Source organism: Manacus vitellinus, unplaced genomic scaffold, assembly GCF_001715985.3.
Source record: "Manacus vitellinus isolate BGI_N305 unplaced genomic scaffold, ASM171598v3 scaffold_4_pilon, whole genome shotgun sequence".
Taxonomy (NCBI): domain Eukaryota; kingdom Metazoa; phylum Chordata; class Aves; order Passeriformes; family Pipridae; genus Manacus; species Manacus vitellinus.
Window position 1 is genome coordinate 6,610,021 of NW_021940604.1, and position 19,625 is coordinate 6,629,645.

General features: G+C 37.3%; 1 protein-coding gene across 1 annotated transcript in view; it reads left to right on the forward strand.

Annotated features, from left to right (window-relative positions):
* The window catches only part of SNX9 (sorting nexin 9), a 42,854-nt gene that overhangs the window by 13,973 nt on the left and 9,256 nt on the right, over positions 1 to 19,625 (forward strand). Inside the window, exons 4-12 of the mRNA XM_008932331.3 lie at positions 2,774 to 2,957; positions 3,718 to 3,871; positions 5,306 to 5,390; positions 5,906 to 6,031; positions 6,313 to 6,430; positions 9,124 to 9,254; positions 10,059 to 10,162; positions 12,759 to 12,862; positions 15,547 to 15,624. Of these exons, the coding sequence (XP_008930579.1) occupies positions 2,774 to 2,957; positions 3,718 to 3,871; positions 5,306 to 5,390; positions 5,906 to 6,031; positions 6,313 to 6,430; positions 9,124 to 9,254; positions 10,059 to 10,162; positions 12,759 to 12,862; positions 15,547 to 15,624 (1,084 nt within the window). The remainder of the gene's footprint in view (positions 1 to 2,773; positions 2,958 to 3,717; positions 3,872 to 5,305; positions 5,391 to 5,905; positions 6,032 to 6,312; positions 6,431 to 9,123; positions 9,255 to 10,058; positions 10,163 to 12,758; positions 12,863 to 15,546; positions 15,625 to 19,625) is intronic.

Below are 19,625 nucleotides of genomic sequence, written 5' to 3' on the forward strand. Positions count from 1 at the left end.
TAAAGGTGTAAGAACATGTAATTTAATCACTTGCAAAATACTTGCTGGTTCAATTAGGGTATTCAACCAGAGCCAGGCCATGCCAGTGCCTTCTTGTATAGCATTTGTCAGCTGCTGAAATCCACAGAACTGCTGACTGGAGCTGAGATTACCCTTTTAATAATTGATGTGTCTTTATTTGGTCCTCCATGATGCCCTAGAACCTTGAGGATGACAAGCCTGATTCCTGAACCCTTCTCCATGTTTACTGATTGTTGACTACCAGTTAGGAGTGTCCACAGTGTGTAGGCAAAGATCTCAAGAAAGTTGAAAGGAGTCCTGCTCTTTGAAAATTGTTGTCTGTATATAGAGATTCCTAACCCACCTCTTGCGCTCGTCCCCAGTGCCTCAGAAAGAGATGTAGACCCTTTGGCTGAAAGGAACTGAGGGGGAGTAGCCTATTCCACCCCTTTTATAGCTTGTGGGCAATACACCTAAGGGCAAGAGCTTATCCCAGAGCTTTCTTGGACACCTCAGAAGTAAAATTTTCTGATTTGAATAGTGCTTCCATATAGGTACACAGAGCTAAGACATCTGAGAGTGCAATTTAAGTAATACAATTCCCGTTGCTGTACAGAATCTACTGTATATCAGCAACTATCTGCAAGTTTGATGATTGCTCTTGACAGTCATTCTTTAGTAGTGTACCCAGTGTTAATATTATTGCCTCCCCCTTGTTTCACAGCAGATTTTAAGGTTTCTTTGCTGCCTACTCATGTACCAGATTTCACATGAACTACTACAGAGAAGAGGAAAACTTTACTCATTCTTCTGGCAATCATCCCACTTCTGGGCTTTGATTTGCTGGTAATCAGCACACCATATATTGTGGAAGTATAGGCAAATTAATATTATGCAAACTATTCTTTTCTAGGTACTGTAAGTTATGTTAGAAGCAAGCATGCTTTTCCGTGTGGTTGGGCCCCAGTGTATGTGTTTTCATTTAGCAAAGATAGTGCACTCTAACTAATGCCATGTATGGTTATTTCACTTTACATAAACTCATGTCAGGTGAACATCACAGGAAGAGAGCAGACTGGTATAAGCTACCAGCAACTTGTTTGTAATTTGCTGAGAGTAGCACTGTGTATCAGCTATCCAAGAATTAGGTAGACCTCAATGATATTGCTCCACTACAGGGTAGTGTTCTTGCATCAGTTTCATCCTTAAAAAAAAAAAAGTCCCCAAACTGTCAATATAGAAACTGTCCACATAATCTGTCTCTCTCCGTCAGTTCCTAGAGATCGACTGTCTCTTATGAGTTTTCTGAATGGTGATTTTTTTCCCCAGGGGCTTGGTCTTTATTTCCAGATCCTGGGGACTGTGAACCTAAAGGACAGGTGTTATATGATACCAGCATAATTTTCAAGTCTTTAAGGTTAGATAGTGTCTGTGAAATCTGAAAAACTGAAGTGAGAGTTCTTATTCCTAAGTAGTATATCAAAGCTGAAATGAGAGAAGAGAATGTTTAGTGGAGAAAAATGGGATGTGGAGTAGCTGTACCTTTTTTCTGTAAGAAAAAGTTATCCAATATTTTTGCAGATAGTAATTTGGCTTTTAGTGGGAGTTCTATTAAATTTTCTGTTCCCGCAAATGTTCTGAGATACATGTAAATGTTATAGTCTAGTAGCAATTAATTTATATTAGGCATCTCTTCTTTGATATGCTGCTTCATGATAAAAATAATGCACTAACTTCTTTAGGATTTGAGTCTTCCTTTTACAAAACCCAGTTTCTCTCTGCTGAACAAGACAAGCCTTCTTGGCTTTGTTTGCCTTCTTTTCCCTTCTCCTCTTTCTTCCTCTTACATTTTGGGTATGCGGGTTTTGATATGTGTGCAATCTTTTCTTTCTGCCAGCAAGTCTCTGTACTAAGTGTCTGAAGCAGACTGCACTTAACTAGTCAATGTTTTTTCAAAGTGTAGTGTTAAAATCAAGGAGCTGAGCAGGATTAACTGGCAGATGAACTTGACAAATTGATGCAGTAGTTAGAGGCATGTGTGCTCTACACTCTTTCACTGAGGTTTCCACCTCCACAACAGCATCAGCAGAAGGGTATATGTGATTACCTTCACCACAAGCTTATGCTGAGAGAGTAGGTCTCCAGGGAGATGCCAGACTGTTCCCTGGCAGATGCTTGTTTCATTTTCTCATCTTCACTGTGAATGAGTTAAGCTCTGACAGGGTAGCTCAGCAGATTGCTGGCCTTAACTCCCTAATTGTCATATCAATAGTAATGATGTGGGTGGGCAGTTTATGATTTGCTTTTAGTAAAAGCAAATAATCTGAGTTTGATAAAATAAGTATTTGCAAAAACCTAATCCTTGACTTCCGAGTTCCTGTTTTAAATGTTCTAATTAGTCCATGGCTTTAGGTAATTAATAGTTCACATGCACCATACTTATGGTGTCAGAGTAAAATAATTACCATGTGAGATTGCTTCCTAACACTGTTGCAAAAGACAGGGTAATTTCCCTGAGGAGAAACACTCTTTTTAGTATGTATTGGTGTTACATTGATGAAAAGCTGGTCAGTTTTTCCAGGTGCTTGCTGCATGTAAAAGTTGTGTAGCTGGAAACATAAGATTTGACAGCTGCTCCTAAATCAACAAGTGAAGTGCTAAATGCAAACTCATAGCCTATTAGCAGGAGATCAAAGACTTCAAGAGGAAAGTACACGGTTTTTGCTCATTTCTTCAGCAATTGCTTCTTTACTTTTGTCTTTATACGATGTAGGCAAGCATTGCCAATGATCCTTGGTCCAGCTGGAATGTTGGGAAGTCTGGGAACTGGGATAATGGAAATGCTATTGACAGCTGGGCGACGAAACCTGAAAGTGCAGCTGGCCAGAGAAACAGTGCTTCAAATAACTGGGAGGCAGCAGCAGCATTTGGTCATCCACAGGCTTATCAAGGACCAGGTGTGCTAATAATGCTCTTATTTTTTTAATAAATTAGAGTAGGTGGACAGTAGAGGTAAGAATTATTTAATCTTTCATAACTACAGAACATGCTTTATTAAAAAAACAATGAAACCAGTTTCCTAGTAGCACATTGCCATATGGGTAATCTGGACACTAAAATAATAGTATTTTTGAAAATGAAATACATTTTTTTAAAATCAGATCAAAACAGACACATGAAAGTTGTATGGAAATCTGGCAAACCAAAGTGTTGTGCATACATGATCTATTCTCAGGCATGTAGTTCATCTTGCATAACTGGAACTTTTAAACATCCTTGAATATTTGCCCTCAGGCTTGTGAAGAAGTAGTCTCTTAAATACTTAATTTAAATAAGTGACTAACCTTTCAGAAGGCTTCTCTACTTTTTGTAGTAAAAGCCTAAATTAAGAGGTGAACCCATAACTGGGGAATGCTAACCTGGATTCTGTGAGTATGGAACCCATTGAATTAATCTTAAACCATCATCTTTTCTTTCTTATTTTCTTTTTCCTTTTGCTCTCCCTCAATGGATTTCTAGTGTACTGCTTTGCAGGTTGTATTTGGTGAGGACAGTGCTAATTGAGAAGGAATCATAAAACAGAAGGCTGAACTAGATCTTAATATATTTACCTCATTGATTATTTATTTGAGTGCTGAAGTACCTGGTTCTTCTTATGAAGAGAAATTATTTAACTTTCTCCTTTTCCCTATCCCCTTGCCCCCTCCTGTACTTCAGCAGCTGCTGATGACGATGATTGGGATGATGACTGGGATGACCCAAAATCAGCTTCACCGTCTTACCTTGGTTACAAGGAAACTGAGGCATCAGAGGCTGGGGGGGTCCAGCGTGGAAATTCTCGTGCAGCTGCTATGAAGTTACCACTTAACAAGTAATTGAAAATGCAGGGGGAATGTGTATATATTGAAGAGGACTGGAATTTGTCAAGATGTGTAAATGTGTGACATTCAACCTTCTTGAAATATGCAATGTAAATATTACAGTTTTGGGTTAGAAGAGAAGATGGATTTGTAGTTCAGCATACTCCCTGAGTGATCAGAGGACACGACAGATCCATGAAAGTTTGAAAGTACATGACAAAGTTGTATAATTTTTCAAGGTGTTATACAAGCAAAGGACCCTTTCACAATGTCTGAACTTCTGGACCTACTGGTCTCTAAAATGTAACTGTCTTTGACAGTTTGTGTTCTTAATGAAAATGAAAGGTGATGGATGTCTTATCCATGCAGTAGAGACTGATCAGAGATGCTGCCCCAGAGTTCCTGAGCAATTTGAGTTTCCAGTGGGAAAAGGTTCTGCTCTACTGTGTATCATCCAAGTTGATTCCTCAGCCACAGAAAGTTTGATTATTATATAAAAATCTTCCAGTAGCATCAAGCTTTGTCAGGGCTATACTAGCATTATTTTATGTTACAACTTAATGTTTGTTTTCTAAAACTACTGTTACTCTTAGAGCTACTGTGTAGTAATCTCTAAGTGGATAAAAGCAGAGTGGAAAAAATCTTAGAATAATGGTTCCTTGGGTGTGTAACTAATATCAACTGTCTCTTCATGACTATTTGTTAATTTTGTTCATCAGTGGGGTTTTTGTCCAATGTGCAAGAGTAACTCTGCATCGTTGTGGCATCTACTTATAAACCCACAAAAATGCCTTATTTAAGAGTGTTATTTGTCTGTGAAGTAAGTCCCATTTTACTCCTCATGTTTCTGCAAACAGGCAGTAGGTTGGCAATACTTCAAGGGCTAATTATCTTCCTAATTAGAAAGAGCACTACAATTTGCTTTTTATAAAGCTTTTTATAAGACTTCAAGGACATTACAGTGATTTTTGTGCAGATTTCTTTCTAATCAGTGGATAAATTATTTGAGATAACTCGTTGATAAATCTGCTGTTTATCATTCTTTCAGAGGTTTTACTTGTCATAATATGAAATCTCAGGTGCATGAGCATCTGTGTGTGTGTGTATTTTCAGAGACGGTGGGCTGCAGGGGAGTGACAGATGTTACTCTGTGTCTTCCTATTATGTTTGCTCTGATGGCCTGCAGAGCTCAAATAGCACTTTGCTCTGGAAGAAGGGGCCCGTATTACACACACACACAAAAAAGAAAAAGCTGCATGTCAGTAGCTAAAAGTTTTCTGCTTTTTTCAGGGCAAATTGTTGGTTGTTAAAATAATTCACATTAATTCTTTTCTATACCTGAGAAATACTTAGGGTTTTTTTTTTTTCCCATAATGGCTGGTAATTCTGCATATGTCAAATGAAAGATAATATGGAATAAACTTTTCACTTCATTTTATTGTTAGATTTCCTGGATTTGCAAAACCTGGAATGGAACAGTATCTGTTGGCAAAGCAGCTAGCAAAACCCAAAGAGAAAATTCCCATAATTGTAAGTTGGGGACATGTGTGTAATTTTTCTGTGTGGGTGGTGTGCTTTGTTTTGGGACTAGGTTTTTTATTTGTTTTTTCCAACTGAACTTTTAGACTCAGGGTTGCTATATGTATTTGGGTCAGAAGAAACTGACACTGAACATATAATTAGAAATAGAACTGTCATAATAAAACAGGTAAGTGTGATAATGATGATGGTGTTTATTATTTTCAATACTATGGTCAGGTCGTTTTCTGATCTAAAAAACAAACTCTTCTGGATATATGCTGTTTTGTGAAATGTGGTTGAAATAGCCCTGGAATTCATCACTCCTTTGCTATTTGGGAAATTTTTGCAAGATAAACTCAACTATGGTCAATCATCCCTGGTTGCAAGAAACCCCTCTATTTCCAGACTCTCTCTCTCACTGAAATCAATGGCAACTGTCAAATGAAGAGAGAAGATATTTGTCTCCTTGTTTGCAGCTTGTACAATATGATATATTTAAAGATAATATTTGCTATTTCTTACAGATTGGTGATTATGGCCCTATGTGGGTGTATCCTACCTCTACATTTGACTGTGTGGTGGCAGATCCCAAAAAAGGTTCTAAAATGTATGGTCTCAAGAGCTACATTGAATACCAGCTGACCTGCACTGTAAGTGTATCTGAAACAGGATCTATTGTCTTGCAAATGTGTCATTTTTACACATAAATAATAGTTTGTGTGACTTGGTAAGACCATCATAAGAGTAAGTGGTAGTTGTCATACTTTTTTTCCACAAAGAGTAGTGCTTTGTTCTAGCATTTCAAGTTCATCTGTAATAAGGCTCTAAATCATAAATTGTATTTACATTCCATGTAGTTACCATTCTGGTCATGTTTCATGTCACCATCTGTAGATGTCTGTCAAAGTTCAGAGCTGTGTTTCTCTTACAGAACACTAATCGGTCTGTCAACCACAGATACAAGCACTTTGACTGGTTGTATGAGCGGCTCCTGGTTAAATTTGGATTAGCCATTCCAATCCCTTCTCTTCCAGACAAGCAAGTAACAGGTAATACTCATGGTTGTGAATTCATGGAATGGGAAATAAGGAGATCACTTTTTTTAAGGTTCAGTTATTTCTTACTGTTTGTTTTTCCCATTACTTTTAAAGAAGGTGTCCAAAACCCCAACCTTTCATCATTCAAAATTTACGATGAATTGTTATGGCCAATTGATCATAAAAGATCAGTACTAAGAGAATAATTTCAGAAGTCAGGTTTAATTATCTAGTCCAGCGATTAAAAAAAAATGGTAATTAAAAGCAAAACAAAACAACTCTCCCTAATTACTACATAAGATAATATTTATTATTGGAGAGAAGAGATAACTATTTATGCTGCATATTTGCTGATTGTCTGGACAAATGTTTTTAAGTGGGGTTTTTTGGTCTTTTTTTATTTTAGGGAGGGGAAGGGGTACATTGTGTTTTATTTTGTTTGGGTTTTTTTCTTTTACATTTGATTGCACATATGTTACATTGTCAGAGCTTTGAAGCAAAGCTCCCAGAAGAGAGGGAGCATCCCCACACAAACTGGCTTTTTCACTCAGAAGTGAAATGTTGCAGTGTTTCTCCTCTTGCTTGATTTCACACTTGATTTAGAAAGCATCTTTCATTTGTATAGCATTCTGCTCTGGTTTGATGTCAGTTCAGCTTGACCAAACTCTCTGAAGCTTCTGGAAATCCTTTGTTCTGATTTCAAGAAAAGTGGGATTGGACCCTTTAAATGCACAGAAGTTCAGTCATTGCAATAGAATATGGCAATGCCTATGATTTTCAGAAGTCTCTGGCTTACTTTCTAGAAGGACATTCTAGAATGCAAGAAAAGAATGGACACCTGTATAGGATGGAATTGCATTACTTTTGCCTATTTCCTCTTGTATGTTTTCTGGTAAGAGTTTTTATACAGTCTGTAAGACAACCAGCCAAAAACAAACATACAAGTGCCGGCATGTTGCCAACCACGTGGCTGTGGGCATCACTGAAAATGCAGCAGCTCTGCTGTATTTGAAGAAAGCTAAGCATTGATGAAGTTGCTGGGATAAATGCCGAGGAAACTGAAAAGTGAGGAAGTGACTTCTTCCCCTTAGCCTCGTGTTTAGAATTGACCAGCATTTTTATTTAAACATGTGCATGTGGACTAAAAGGAAACCAGAAGACCTGATGGGGTCTCTAGATTTTGTTGTTACTGTAACTTAAGAGACTCAAGAGTTTGGCATCACAGTTAAATGTTGCCTGTGGATTTCTGTCTTCTGGAGTCCGTGGGAGAGAGTAACTTCCCTCGCGCTAAAAATGAAAAGAAAAGCATGTCTCTTTTTTTGAAATACTACAGGGATACTCTGGGGGAAAATGGTGCTTATCTTTCACTATGTTTAGGAGGCTTCTTTCCAAAGATTGTCTAGAGAAGTATTTCTGTCTGTTGGTCTTGAGGAAACAAGACTCTTTACAGACTGACTTTGTTAGGGTCCTATTTTTGCTGCTGCTGATATACTGAATGACCAGCATGTAATTTCCAAATGTTACTGTTCTGTTGCTTTGCATTCCTTGCACAAATGCTGTGGAGATTTCTGTATAGGTTAAAGATGAAATAAAGTATTACTGAAGGGTATATAATGATTATTTTTTTTTTTGCTAGTTTGCAGGAAAAGGACCCATACCCAAAGTTCATTTTTCATTAGTTGTGTTCTTTATTTGCTAGTGTTGCTAGTTTCCATATTTGCAATAAATATAAATAAATAAATAAAACCAAACCACAAACAACTCACCCTTGTAGAACTGCTGCCATAGTAACTATAAAGTAGAATTATATTGAAAGAGTACATGCGTTCAAGGCTTGTCATCTGTGCTGCTATGGAAATTAGAAGAGTTGGGTGCTGGAGGATTCTCTCATTCCTTTCAAATACATCCTATTCACTGTATGCTTTAGAAGTCTGATGTCATGCATTTTTTAAAATTATAAAGGATTCTCTCAAGAAGACAGTTTTTGTTAAAACTAAAAGGTTCTTACAAATACACAGTGATGATGCACTACTGGTTTTTAAAAAACTGGTTACTTTTTTAGTTTGTGTTAAAAATATCTTTACAAAAAACTCAGTTACACACTCACATGTATGTAGACAGTTTATGCATATGATTTATTGAGATTTTTTTACTTTTTCCCCAATTTACCTATATGGAAATATATTTTTAGGACGTGCTGCTTTTTTAAATCTGTGATTTGATTTTAACAGTCTAATTTCAGTGCTTTGTAGCTAGTACATGACAACTTGTAAAGTAATTAGCTCCTTTTTCTTCAATGTTTGAGCCTGACATTGACCATAAGTTTACCAGACTGTATCAGAAAAAATATCTGCATTCCAAGACTGTGGCTAGTTTCTCTCTTGGTCATCTGAATACCTAATTTTTCCATCCAAAAGTTTATTGGGTTTTTTTACCCAAAAGTGTATTTGAATTGTGGGTGGATGTTATGTTTTTTTTATATTTCATGGCAGTCTTAAAAAGGAGGACTCTTGGTCAGTAATGACTATACTGTAATTTAAGGTTGTTCTGATTTGTCAGCAGTATTTCCTTCTTGTAAGTTCTGAGTCATTAAATGGTTAATAACTCACCAGATGAATTACAGGTTCTGTTTCAGTTTAAATTAAAGAAAAAAAATTGAGGGTGCTAGAGTAGAAATGTAATAATTATTGTTCAATATATAACAGGGCGCTTTGAAGAAGAATTTATCAAAATGCGTATGGAGAGACTGCAAGCTTGGATGACGAGAATGTGTCGCCATCCTGTTGTCTCAGAAAGTGAAGTTTTCCAGCAATTCCTCAATTTCCGAGATGAGAAGGTGGGAGATAAAAAAGTTCATACACAGACTGAGGCACTGCTGTCCCCCTCAAATTTCCCTTCAAACCAAGAGTTCAGCTCTGTAGTTGCCGTGTTTGCCTCATACTGTCCCTGTGGGCAGTAGTGACAGGCTGGAAACTGCTGCATTTCCTAACTCAGCTGAGTGATCAAAACAAGGCATGAAGTTGCTCATGTGAAATGCTATATACCATTCCAACAGAGTTGTGCTCTTCAAAGTAGCTTTATTGCCAGTCTTTTAAGGGACAGTTTGTGTCCTCCATCAGAGGACAGAATAATACATACTCTTTTGACTGTTGCCTTGCTCTGTCTCTGCTGGATTTACTAATCACTGTGATCCTCTGAGTGTTACTGCTCTGCTAACAAAAGCTACTTCATAGTAGATCTAGGTTGTGTCTGATCCTATATGGTATCTAAAAAAAAACCCTCCCTCAAACCCACAATTTTTCACTGAAATGGGTTGTCAAAGCATTACGCTGCAGTCTGATATAAACAGCCATTTTTTTTATTACACATACACATATTTTATTTTATACTTTTTTTGAGAAAGAGGTTTTAATATGTTCACTAAATAATAAATAAAGTAAATAAACCTTCAGTAAATAACGGTTTCTTTATGGTTGAGCTCCAACTCTGTTATAAATGAGGAAATAAACAGGAAAACTCTGCTTCTTTCTCCTCAAAATAATCACACTTCTAAATACACATAGATCTTGCTGAAAGAGTAAATTATCCAATCTGGTCTTAAAAACCTCTTTTGTCTCTTTTTTTTTTTTTTTTTCTTAAGGAGTGGAAAACTGGAAAGCGGAAGGCAGAAAAAGATGAAACTGTAGGAGTCCTGATCTTTTCTACAATGGAACCAGAAGCTCCTGACTTGGATATGGTAGAAATGTAAGGTGGTTTATTTTTGCATGGGCATTATGTATCTGGGTATACAACTGATACTGAGCTAGTACAAAACTCAAATAGTAAGTGTGCACACATATCCATGGATTTGAAGAGATATTCATCAAGGCAGAGCTGAAAAATTGTTTAAATATGAGATTTTCATATCAAGCCCTCCTAAGCTTGGTGGAACTCCGTGTGATGTCTCTTTGACTTCAGTGTCAGAATACTAAACCTAAAACAATTTATGTAAACCTAGTTGATGGAATAGAGTACTATCATATCCTATGGAGTTATGTTTTATATTGCCATGGAAGAATATTTTGATCTCTAATCCTCCAACAATAGAAAAAAGTGCTAGACTTACCAAGTAGCTTAGGATAACTGTAGGTGGACCAATAAGGAAAACAGTGTTTCTGTAAAATAGTTGTATATATTGCACTCACAGTATGATTCTAATATCTGTAATCCATGGAAAGCTATTAAAAATTAAAAGTGATTTAAATTACCAAATTTCATTTTAAATGGGTTAATAAATTTTTTGAGATATCCTTCTGGAAGTTCAAATGGATATATTTATTTTATATATGTATATGTTGTACACTTCTTAATGTATAGTTCTCTTGGTGATAGACCTTCGGGTTTCATAGTGCGAAAGATCGGATTTATTCTGCAGCCTTTATTTCTCTCCTTTAGGCTTAATAATTTTTCTTATAAGATCTGTAGTATGCATGACACGCATTGCTTGCTGTTGTAGAACACAGAAACTTTGTGTCGATAAATTAGATAGAAGTTTTTATAGTAGCAAAGCAGTAATGTACCTACAACTGGAAATATCGCAGCATAGGCTTTATCCAAGTAACTCAGTGCATATTAAGACAGGTATAATAGCTGTGTGGTAGCAGATCTGCACTAGTTAAAAACATGGACATTTTTAGGTCACTTCCACTTTGAACATGAGGATTTCAAACTTGACTACTTTTCCTAAGTGATGTGGTTTATGTATATCCCAGTGGCATAAAAGCTGAAGGGGTGAACGAGAAGGAAGATTTCATGCATAGGGTTTAGGAGAGAGTATGTACTACATACAGAACCCTGGCAGAGAGCGACCAGCATATGGTCTGCTAAACAGTTTGTCCTCAAATATGGAGGGGAGACAAGCAGCCTGTGGGGAATGCTCACCAGAGGGTGTGGGTTCCTGGCTGGGGCTAGCAGCCTGGATTGGTTCTGAAGACCTATTTCCAAGCAATTGCAGGGGTGGCTGTAACGTCTCAGATGTCCACATGTTCTAGTGCCTGGGAGTGCTCTTAAAAGTGTATGAATGCAGTTGAAAGCCATTACTCCTATAAGTGGACAAACCGTCTTGTCCAATAATTCTTAGGTTCTTCAGTGCAAAGATACTATTTACTGAAACAATTCTGTTAATACTTTGACAGTCCTGTGTCATCCTGGTTTTGATTGAAGGGTGATAATCCTGTGCTGGTTCATGAGCTCTTTCTGTGATCATGATACCATAAAGTATGAAGTACAGAAAATTAAAAGATGTTTTGCTACTGGGATAAGGGGAGTAAAACAAGAGTCTCTTGGAAAGCCCAGGTGCTGTTTCTGTGCAAATAACTCTTTGTGTAGGGTTTCCAGCTGAGGAAGGAAGTGCTGGTGGGGAGGTGAGAGCCTCTTAGTTGGTTGGGCCACAGCTGGAGCTGCTGCCGAGGCTCTAGGGAGTTGCTCAGTGTCACCTTGCTATGAAAGCTGTCTCATGCTGCATTTGGCTGAGAGTATTTGTAAGATCTGATGCAGTTTAAATAATTATCAGTGAAAATTATAAATGCTTAGTTTTCTTCTGTAGAGTTCACAGATCGTTACTGTGTACACAGAGCTGTGTTAATGGAAAACTTTGATAGCTGCATGAAAACATGCCTAAAGAAGAGTAAAAAGGCACGTACTAGTTCAGAATTCTCTTTAGAGCATCACTGATTTTTTTTTTTGTGCTCCCTATAATACAACTCAGCACAATGGTATTGTCAATATAATATGAAACTATGCTTATATGTTTCCCTAGGAAAACTGCTACATTACTTTTATTCACCTATATTAGACTTTCAGTAAAACATCTGGAACAGTTACTTTCTTAATGTTTTTTCATTGTTGTAAGAATTTTACTACTTCTGTTACTCTAACATGTAAATCCCACCAATGTGGGGTCCTTATATTTAATTGTTAAGTGCTCTAGGCATGCATCATCCTCAGATCAGATTTTGCTGTTCTGTTATGATTTGATCTCTTTGGGGAGGATATTTGGGTATTTAGGCAGCAACTTTTTTTTTTTTTTTTTTTTTTTTTGGAAGGTGCCTAACCATAACAGGAATGATAGTCCAGTACCTTGTCTCTAGCAGAGGGTGAAAAACAAAATGAACAATGCCTCTATCTAAGGAGGGGAATTCTGAACTCAGTGAAATGGCAGAGATTTGAAGGAATTTATTTATTTCTCCGATATGTTTTTAAGACCTAGTTGGCACTACTAAACATTTCAGTATTGTGTTTAAAGTTAGCATTATGCATCTATTAAACTGGTTTTTGTTTCTGCTTTTTTAAAATGCCACAGAGAACAGAAATGTGATGCAGTGGGTAGGTTCACCAAAGCAATGGATGATGGAGTTAAAGAGCTGCTGACCGTGGGACAAGAGCACTGGAAGAGGTGTACAGGGCGTAAGTGTCCTTCTGAACTCAGCAGTCATTTCTGTCTTGATTTTTCTCTGGTTGGTTTGGTTTTTTGTTGTTATTGTTGGTTTTGATGTCTATAATTCAAGGCACATCTTAAAACTAAAGGAAATCCTAAATTATAATGAGAATTGTGCAGCATTCTGGCTGCTTTCAGTGTCTGTGAGTATAAATTGTGCAAGTTTTTTGTTGCTATGTTTGATGTGGGTTTTTTTGTTGGGTTGTTTTTTTTTTCTTTATCTCATAAGAGAAATATCTGGTCCCTGCCCATAGGTTTAAAAATATTCAAAGTTAAATAATTCTAGCAATGTAGCTAAAGCCCTTGTAGGACGTGTCCACATATATTTGTCATTTATCTACATTTTAGTGACATGGGCAAAGTAGACCTGTCTATTTGATGAAATCATAAATAATTGCATCTTATTAACCCCTTATTTAGGATTATTGCATGCCAGGAGGAGTGATTTAAAGATGAAATGAGTTTAAGAGAAAAAGAAAAGAAAAACCAACTTGATTCTATCTTAATCTTTAGCCCAATTCTTTTTTTTTCCTATCTTGTCTCTTCCTTCCCACAGATATTTAGGGTTGCAGAACTTCAAGTCCCTATGACTCTGCCTGGGCTCTAATTTCCTAGTCCACAGCAGTGTTCAGTGTTTGTGGCCACCACAAGGCAGCTATTGAAAGGAAGCAGGTACTACAGCTGAGGATCATAATAAGAAGCACTTCAGGGCAGGCTGTAGTGTCTGGCAACCAAAGATCTATCACATAAATCTCCTTAATTTTTTCCCCCTCCTTTTAACTCCCACAAAAAAACATTGCCCCCAGACTTTGGAGTAAGTACATCTCCTGAGTTATCTTTTTGCCTCTTTCTAATCTAACACTGCAGTTGAGTATCTGGGGCTGACCAGAAAGGATGGGAAGTATAGAAGCCCCATCTCTTGTGGCAGTGATTACAGTAGACTTGAGCATCTATAGGATGTTAACTTTAAATTATTTATGTTTCCCCACTTTGAATGAGAGGGTTTCCTTCTACATGTCACTGACATTCCTGCTGGTCAAAAATAGTCTAACACATTACAGAGCTCTAACATGGTACAGATCTTGCTTCATTAGGAAATTATATTGAGAGGAAAGTGAAGAGCAGGGAAGGAATAAGGTTCCTCAGATGAGACTAGAAAAATGGTATTGCTTTGCAGTTATAGAAGCAATGATCAAACAAAGGGCTGGCTTGTGACTTGTGCTTACAGTAGAAATTCAGTATTATTTTAACCGCTAAAATCTTCCTACACTTATGACACTAGTGCTTAAGATATTGAATGACTCTTCTAATACTTACAGCTATTAATTAGTTAGCATAAATGCAGTAATACAATTATGACTGTGTCAAAAAAATTAACTTTTAATTTCCAGACGTTCATACTGAATACAAAAAAAGAGACAAGTAAATTGGGACATGCAAAACTGAAGGATTTTATTAGTCTCTTAGGTTTTAAGTTCCCTGTCAGCTCTAGTCCTGACTCTTAATCAGAAGTATTTTTGGCACTTCCTGAGCCATAATTACGTGCCTTCCATTCAATGATATTTAAAATTACTTGCAGTGGAAACTTCTTAAATGCAAGTGAAAAGAAACCAATCTTCACTAAAGTTTACAGTGGGAATTCAGTAACAATTTAATGGCTGATAAGAGAATTCTAGTAGTCTGAATTTTACTTGTTGTATAAGACATACCAGTTCTCATAAATAGTCTAACTTCTGGACAAGAGCTTGATCAAAGATAATCAATAAAATTATGTAGTTTGGGGGCCTTGGTTTTTGGTTTTGGTTTTTGTGGTGTTTTTTATACCACACAAAGGTAAAAATCTTCTGTAAAAATCAGGTTGTAATTAATGCTAGGGCAGTTAAAAACCTTCTATTTGCTTGAACAGTGTACCCTCTGAATACAAATATTTAATAAGGAAATCCACATCTACTTGGGTTTTTTTCTGCTAGCATAGGTAGCATATAAAAAATTGCTTTTGCTTTTCAGATTGCTTTTTAAGCTTCTGGAGTGGTGCTATTCAAAGTGTTAATAATGAATGCATTCATAAATCACAGCTGATTGAGTTAATTGTGATGAAGCAATTTATGCATGCATGTTCAATAAACAGATTATAAAAACAATTTTATTATTCAGATACTTGCATTAATTTTTATCCCTAGATAATCTTCATTTCTGGTGCCTTTAAATATAAAATTCATGATTTGAGGAGAGTTTAGACATTATAGATCTGCACAATAATCTCTTCCCTTAAAATCTCCATATCATGTTCCTGCACTTCCCCTCTCCCCCCATGAGGGGGAGGGAAAAAAAAATCTCACCAATTGCTTAGGAGGACAGAGCTAGGAGTGCAGTGAATTTTTTTTGTTTTCTAATAGCATTCACACACTGTTCCCCTAACTGTTTGTACCTTTCAAGAGTACAGATTGCAATTGCTTTATCCAGTTTTGTAACATGTATAGCAGGGGAGGGGGTAAGAACATGATTGTAAATGTGTCACTAGAGGAAACATGAAACTTATTTTTGACATCTGCTTCTATCAAGTTTTGGAAATGCTGCAGATTTAATCTCACTTACCCTTATGGGTTTTTTTCTTCTGTTTCCCCTCTTTTTCTTATCCTTTTCCCACTTTCAGCACTACCCAAGGAATACCAGAAGATAGGAAAAGCATTGCAGACCCTGGCACTGGTCTTCAGCACTAGTGGATACCAAGGTACTTCTATAGCTTCATTTGTACTTTAAAAGAGGTATTTTAATTATATCATGCTACTTTTTTTTTTTTCTGAAGACCTTAATGCTTTCCTCTTTGAGCTTTAGATGTCAAACATGATTCCGGAAAACATATTGAAAACTTGTTTCCCTGTATATATTATAGGGTTTTCATATTCTAGTTTGCAGTCTTGTTTTCTCTCACTGTATAATCATGTGGTGTGTTAGTGGTGGTGGAGAAGTTTAGCTTGATCTTTTAATATATAATCTGGTCACTGACCTCACTGACAAAACCTGCTGTAGCATTTTTTGTGATTTCAAAAGGAAAGGGAAGAAAATAGTTGTCACAGAACTATTGTGTGACTTCATGATACAACAACTCCACATGAGAATGGAAAACTTATTACAGTATTTTGTAATCAATTATGTGGGCTGGAGGGTTGGCTACTGTAGCCTTTTCTTGTCCTTCACCCTTGCTTCTCTTCAAGAGCCCTTAGAGCCTGTCATCTTAGGTATGAAAGTTGTGGGAGGGAAAAGGAGGGCATCAATTGCTCAAAGTTCTCCTAAAATGTAATCTTTAGATCAAACTTCAAATCCTGCTTTGATATGTTAAGCTTTGCTGATGTTTTCCAGATAACTGGAAAATATTTCCTCATATATAGAGGAAGCCTATTGAGTCAGTTTCCTCTGGAATTCTCCTTTCAAATGTGTTTGGCTTTTGGGGTTTTTTTCTAGACTTGATAGCAAATTTACTCTGTTCTAAAACCTTATATGTTATAGCGTAGAGGCTTCCTGAAATGTTTCTGTCTTTGAACTATTAGTTGACCAGTACTTACTCTGATTACTCATTTATCTCTTGCTTTGTACTCTTAAAACATTTTACCCCATAAACCATGTATTAAAGTACAACCTTCTGAAACTCAGATTCTCTGTGGCTGGAAGCATTGGAAATAGGCATAGTCCCTGTAGTTTGCTCTCATCTGTGTCCTGTTCTTCAACAGGATGACTGCTTAGTTAGAATTGGAGCACAGCATATTGCCTAAAAAGTTACTTTTGGATGTGAGAATGAAGTAAAGGATTTGCATGGTTATGTACTCTTAGCATGGGTTAGAAAACTGTAAGTCCTAGCTGGATGGAATCTGCAGCAAGAATTCTTGGAAAAGGACTGAAAATTGCTTGAGCTATGGCACACATTTTTTGCCAGGGTAAAGGGAAAACAATATGGCTTAAAGCAAGGATACAAAATTGCAGATCAGCAAGTGAAGGAAAGCTTCAATTTGATTTCCAGCATCTTGGAATGGTATGAAAAAATAGATCCCATGATGCTTGAGAACAAGGCAAGGATGTCTCTTTGCTGTTTGCTCAGTTGTGTCTGGTTGCACCCTAGTATCTTGTTGCAGAAAGTTCCCTTCCCACACATGCCTTTGCTCTGATTCCATATATTTTGCTCTTTTCAATAACTGGTATACCAGTTATTGAATTAATAATATATAGGATTCTTTATTTTTTAATTGGAGTTCCCAGGAAGAGAGAGCAAGTACAATGGACATGTGGCTTTTAAATATCTTCATCACTGCTGCCTTCACTTTGTCCTGCCTGCTGTTCATGTACAATTTCACTTGATCATTCCGTGTGGTACAGGTCTGTGGATTAAACCAATTCTGTGCAAGAGATGTAAACACCTGGATTTAAACCGATAGGATGCAGCTTTCCTGATCTCAGTATTTAAAAGAGGGCACATTCCTTCAAATGAAGAAGTAGTATCTAGGCTGAGTATGAGGTATGATTTTTCTGGACCATCAGTAAAGAGGAAGGGCTCATTCAGCCATGCTTAAAGGCACTCAGTTCACTTTCTGTTGGGAACTGAATCTCTTCATCGTTGCCTTTTGGGTTTGGTTTGTTTGTTTGTTTTGAGGGTTTTGTTTGTTTGTGGGTTTGTTTGTTTGTTTTGAGGGGTTGGTTGGTTTGTTTAAATACTAGAGTTCCAGAAGTTCAAGCATACTGAAGATTGCAGCGACTGATTTGATGACACAAACACTTCCAGCTACCTATAGCTGACTTCTGACATACTGAATACACTGTTAGTTGGTTCATTTGCATAGTTAGGATGGGACGTATCTACTGTCCTCACCACTTTCATTAGTGCTGCCTGTTTGCTCTGCAAATGTCTACTGCCTTTTCTGATTTCCAGCCTAAAATGTTTAAGACTGCACCAGGCAAGATGCACTTGTTAATCTGACTCACACGAGCTCTTTTTCTCGTGCTACAGAATGAGCCTTATCAATTAGTTGCCAGCCACAGTGCATATTAGCAATCTGTCCCCAGTATTTGCAGAGGCAAAGGTACCTTTAAAACTATTAAGGACACATTGAGAGGTTCTGATTTAAATTATCCTTGGGCCTATATACTGTCCAATTGGCTTTAAGAATGTGTGTGTGTTTGGCAAGTATGATCCTTGTCTAAAAATGCATATTGGACAGCACCAGAACATGCCTGGAAGTGTCTTTCAGCCTGGCAGTATGTTGCCTATCTTACTGTATCGTATGATGCTCTTAGGTCAACACAGCCTTAAATAGCATGGCTTCTCGTTTGCAGCACCAAATCTGGATGAGACTTTCTCCTATATTAAGAAAACGTGAATGATGGGTATGCCATTCAACCATAGTAAAATCTCTTAATCCCACATCACCCCTCAGGAATTCTGTTAGGGTGTTACATGCAAGTTTCACTGTCCTGCCAGCTAGCAACAAGCAAATCTTGCCTTAAGATCTTCTTGTGTGCTAAACTCATCAGTCTGAGATGTGCTTATCAAGAAAAATTTTGCTGCAAGAATTTGCTACCAGTACATCAAACTTTACAATTTTTTCATTGAATTATATTAAAACATGCTTTGAAAGAAAAGAAAACAAAAACACTTATTGAAAAAAAAAATTCTGCTGTCCCAGTCAAACCTTACAAATTATTAGTTCCCTCAATACATCTGGTGTATTCCTTCAGAAGTTATTATCCTTGGCTTTTACAAAGCAGTTGAACTGCTAAGAGATGCTTTATCAAACATCTCCAAAAGGCTTGTTATAGTTTTGCATCTTCCTTCATCTCCTTGTGACAGTATGCAGGTCTGTAAACAAAAATATCAGTTTCTCCTTCTGGTTGGATTAAAATATCTGTAGAATATTACTGGCCATTTTAACTGTTCTTTTTATAACTACCTTCGGTCAATGCTTTTAAGCCCCCTCTGTTTCTTGCACACTGGCATAATTTTGTTATAAATGCCAGAAGTGCTTGGGGCTTTCTACTTTTCTCTTGATTAAAGAACCCCTGACATCCTGGTATACCCTTTCACTAGGACTCAGCTCAGCTTTCGTGGTTTGAGTTAAGAAGCTGCATCAGTTCAGAAGCTGAGAATGCTAGAGACTCTTCCCTATCCAATTAACAAAACTCTGACCAAAACCCATGCTGAAAATGTAATTGTGAGCAATCTGCTGCTGGAATTCAAGTTCTAATGGATGGCCATGCAAGTTGGAAGTGGTATCTCTGACAGGTGGACTGGTGTAGGGAGTGACCTACACAAGTGAGCATGGCATGACACTGCTGATAATGTGTAACTTGACGGGTGCTTCAGGTGAGAGATGAGCTCTGACTCTTTAAGAATGCCCCAGCACTACCCAAAAAAGAGACGGTAGAACAAAAGGATGCAGCTTGAGGAGCTGCAGAAATTTATCTACCACTGGTGTGCCTATCTATTGTTGGGATCCACTGTTTGGAACAACTTTTAGGTATACTATCCCTTAGCCCTACTTTTGGAGACATATGAATGCCTCTGCTAGTAGAAAAAACTCTTAATGCACCCTGTGCCTTCTACAAGCTGGTTTTGTGCCCTGCTGCCCCAAATGAAAGAGGATCAGTGTTGGGAGGGTGTGTCCAGATTCCTTAAAGCTCCAATCTATGAAGGTTCCTTGAGTCAGCTCTGCACAGAAAGGGAGGATTTTCTCTTTCAACTTAAAT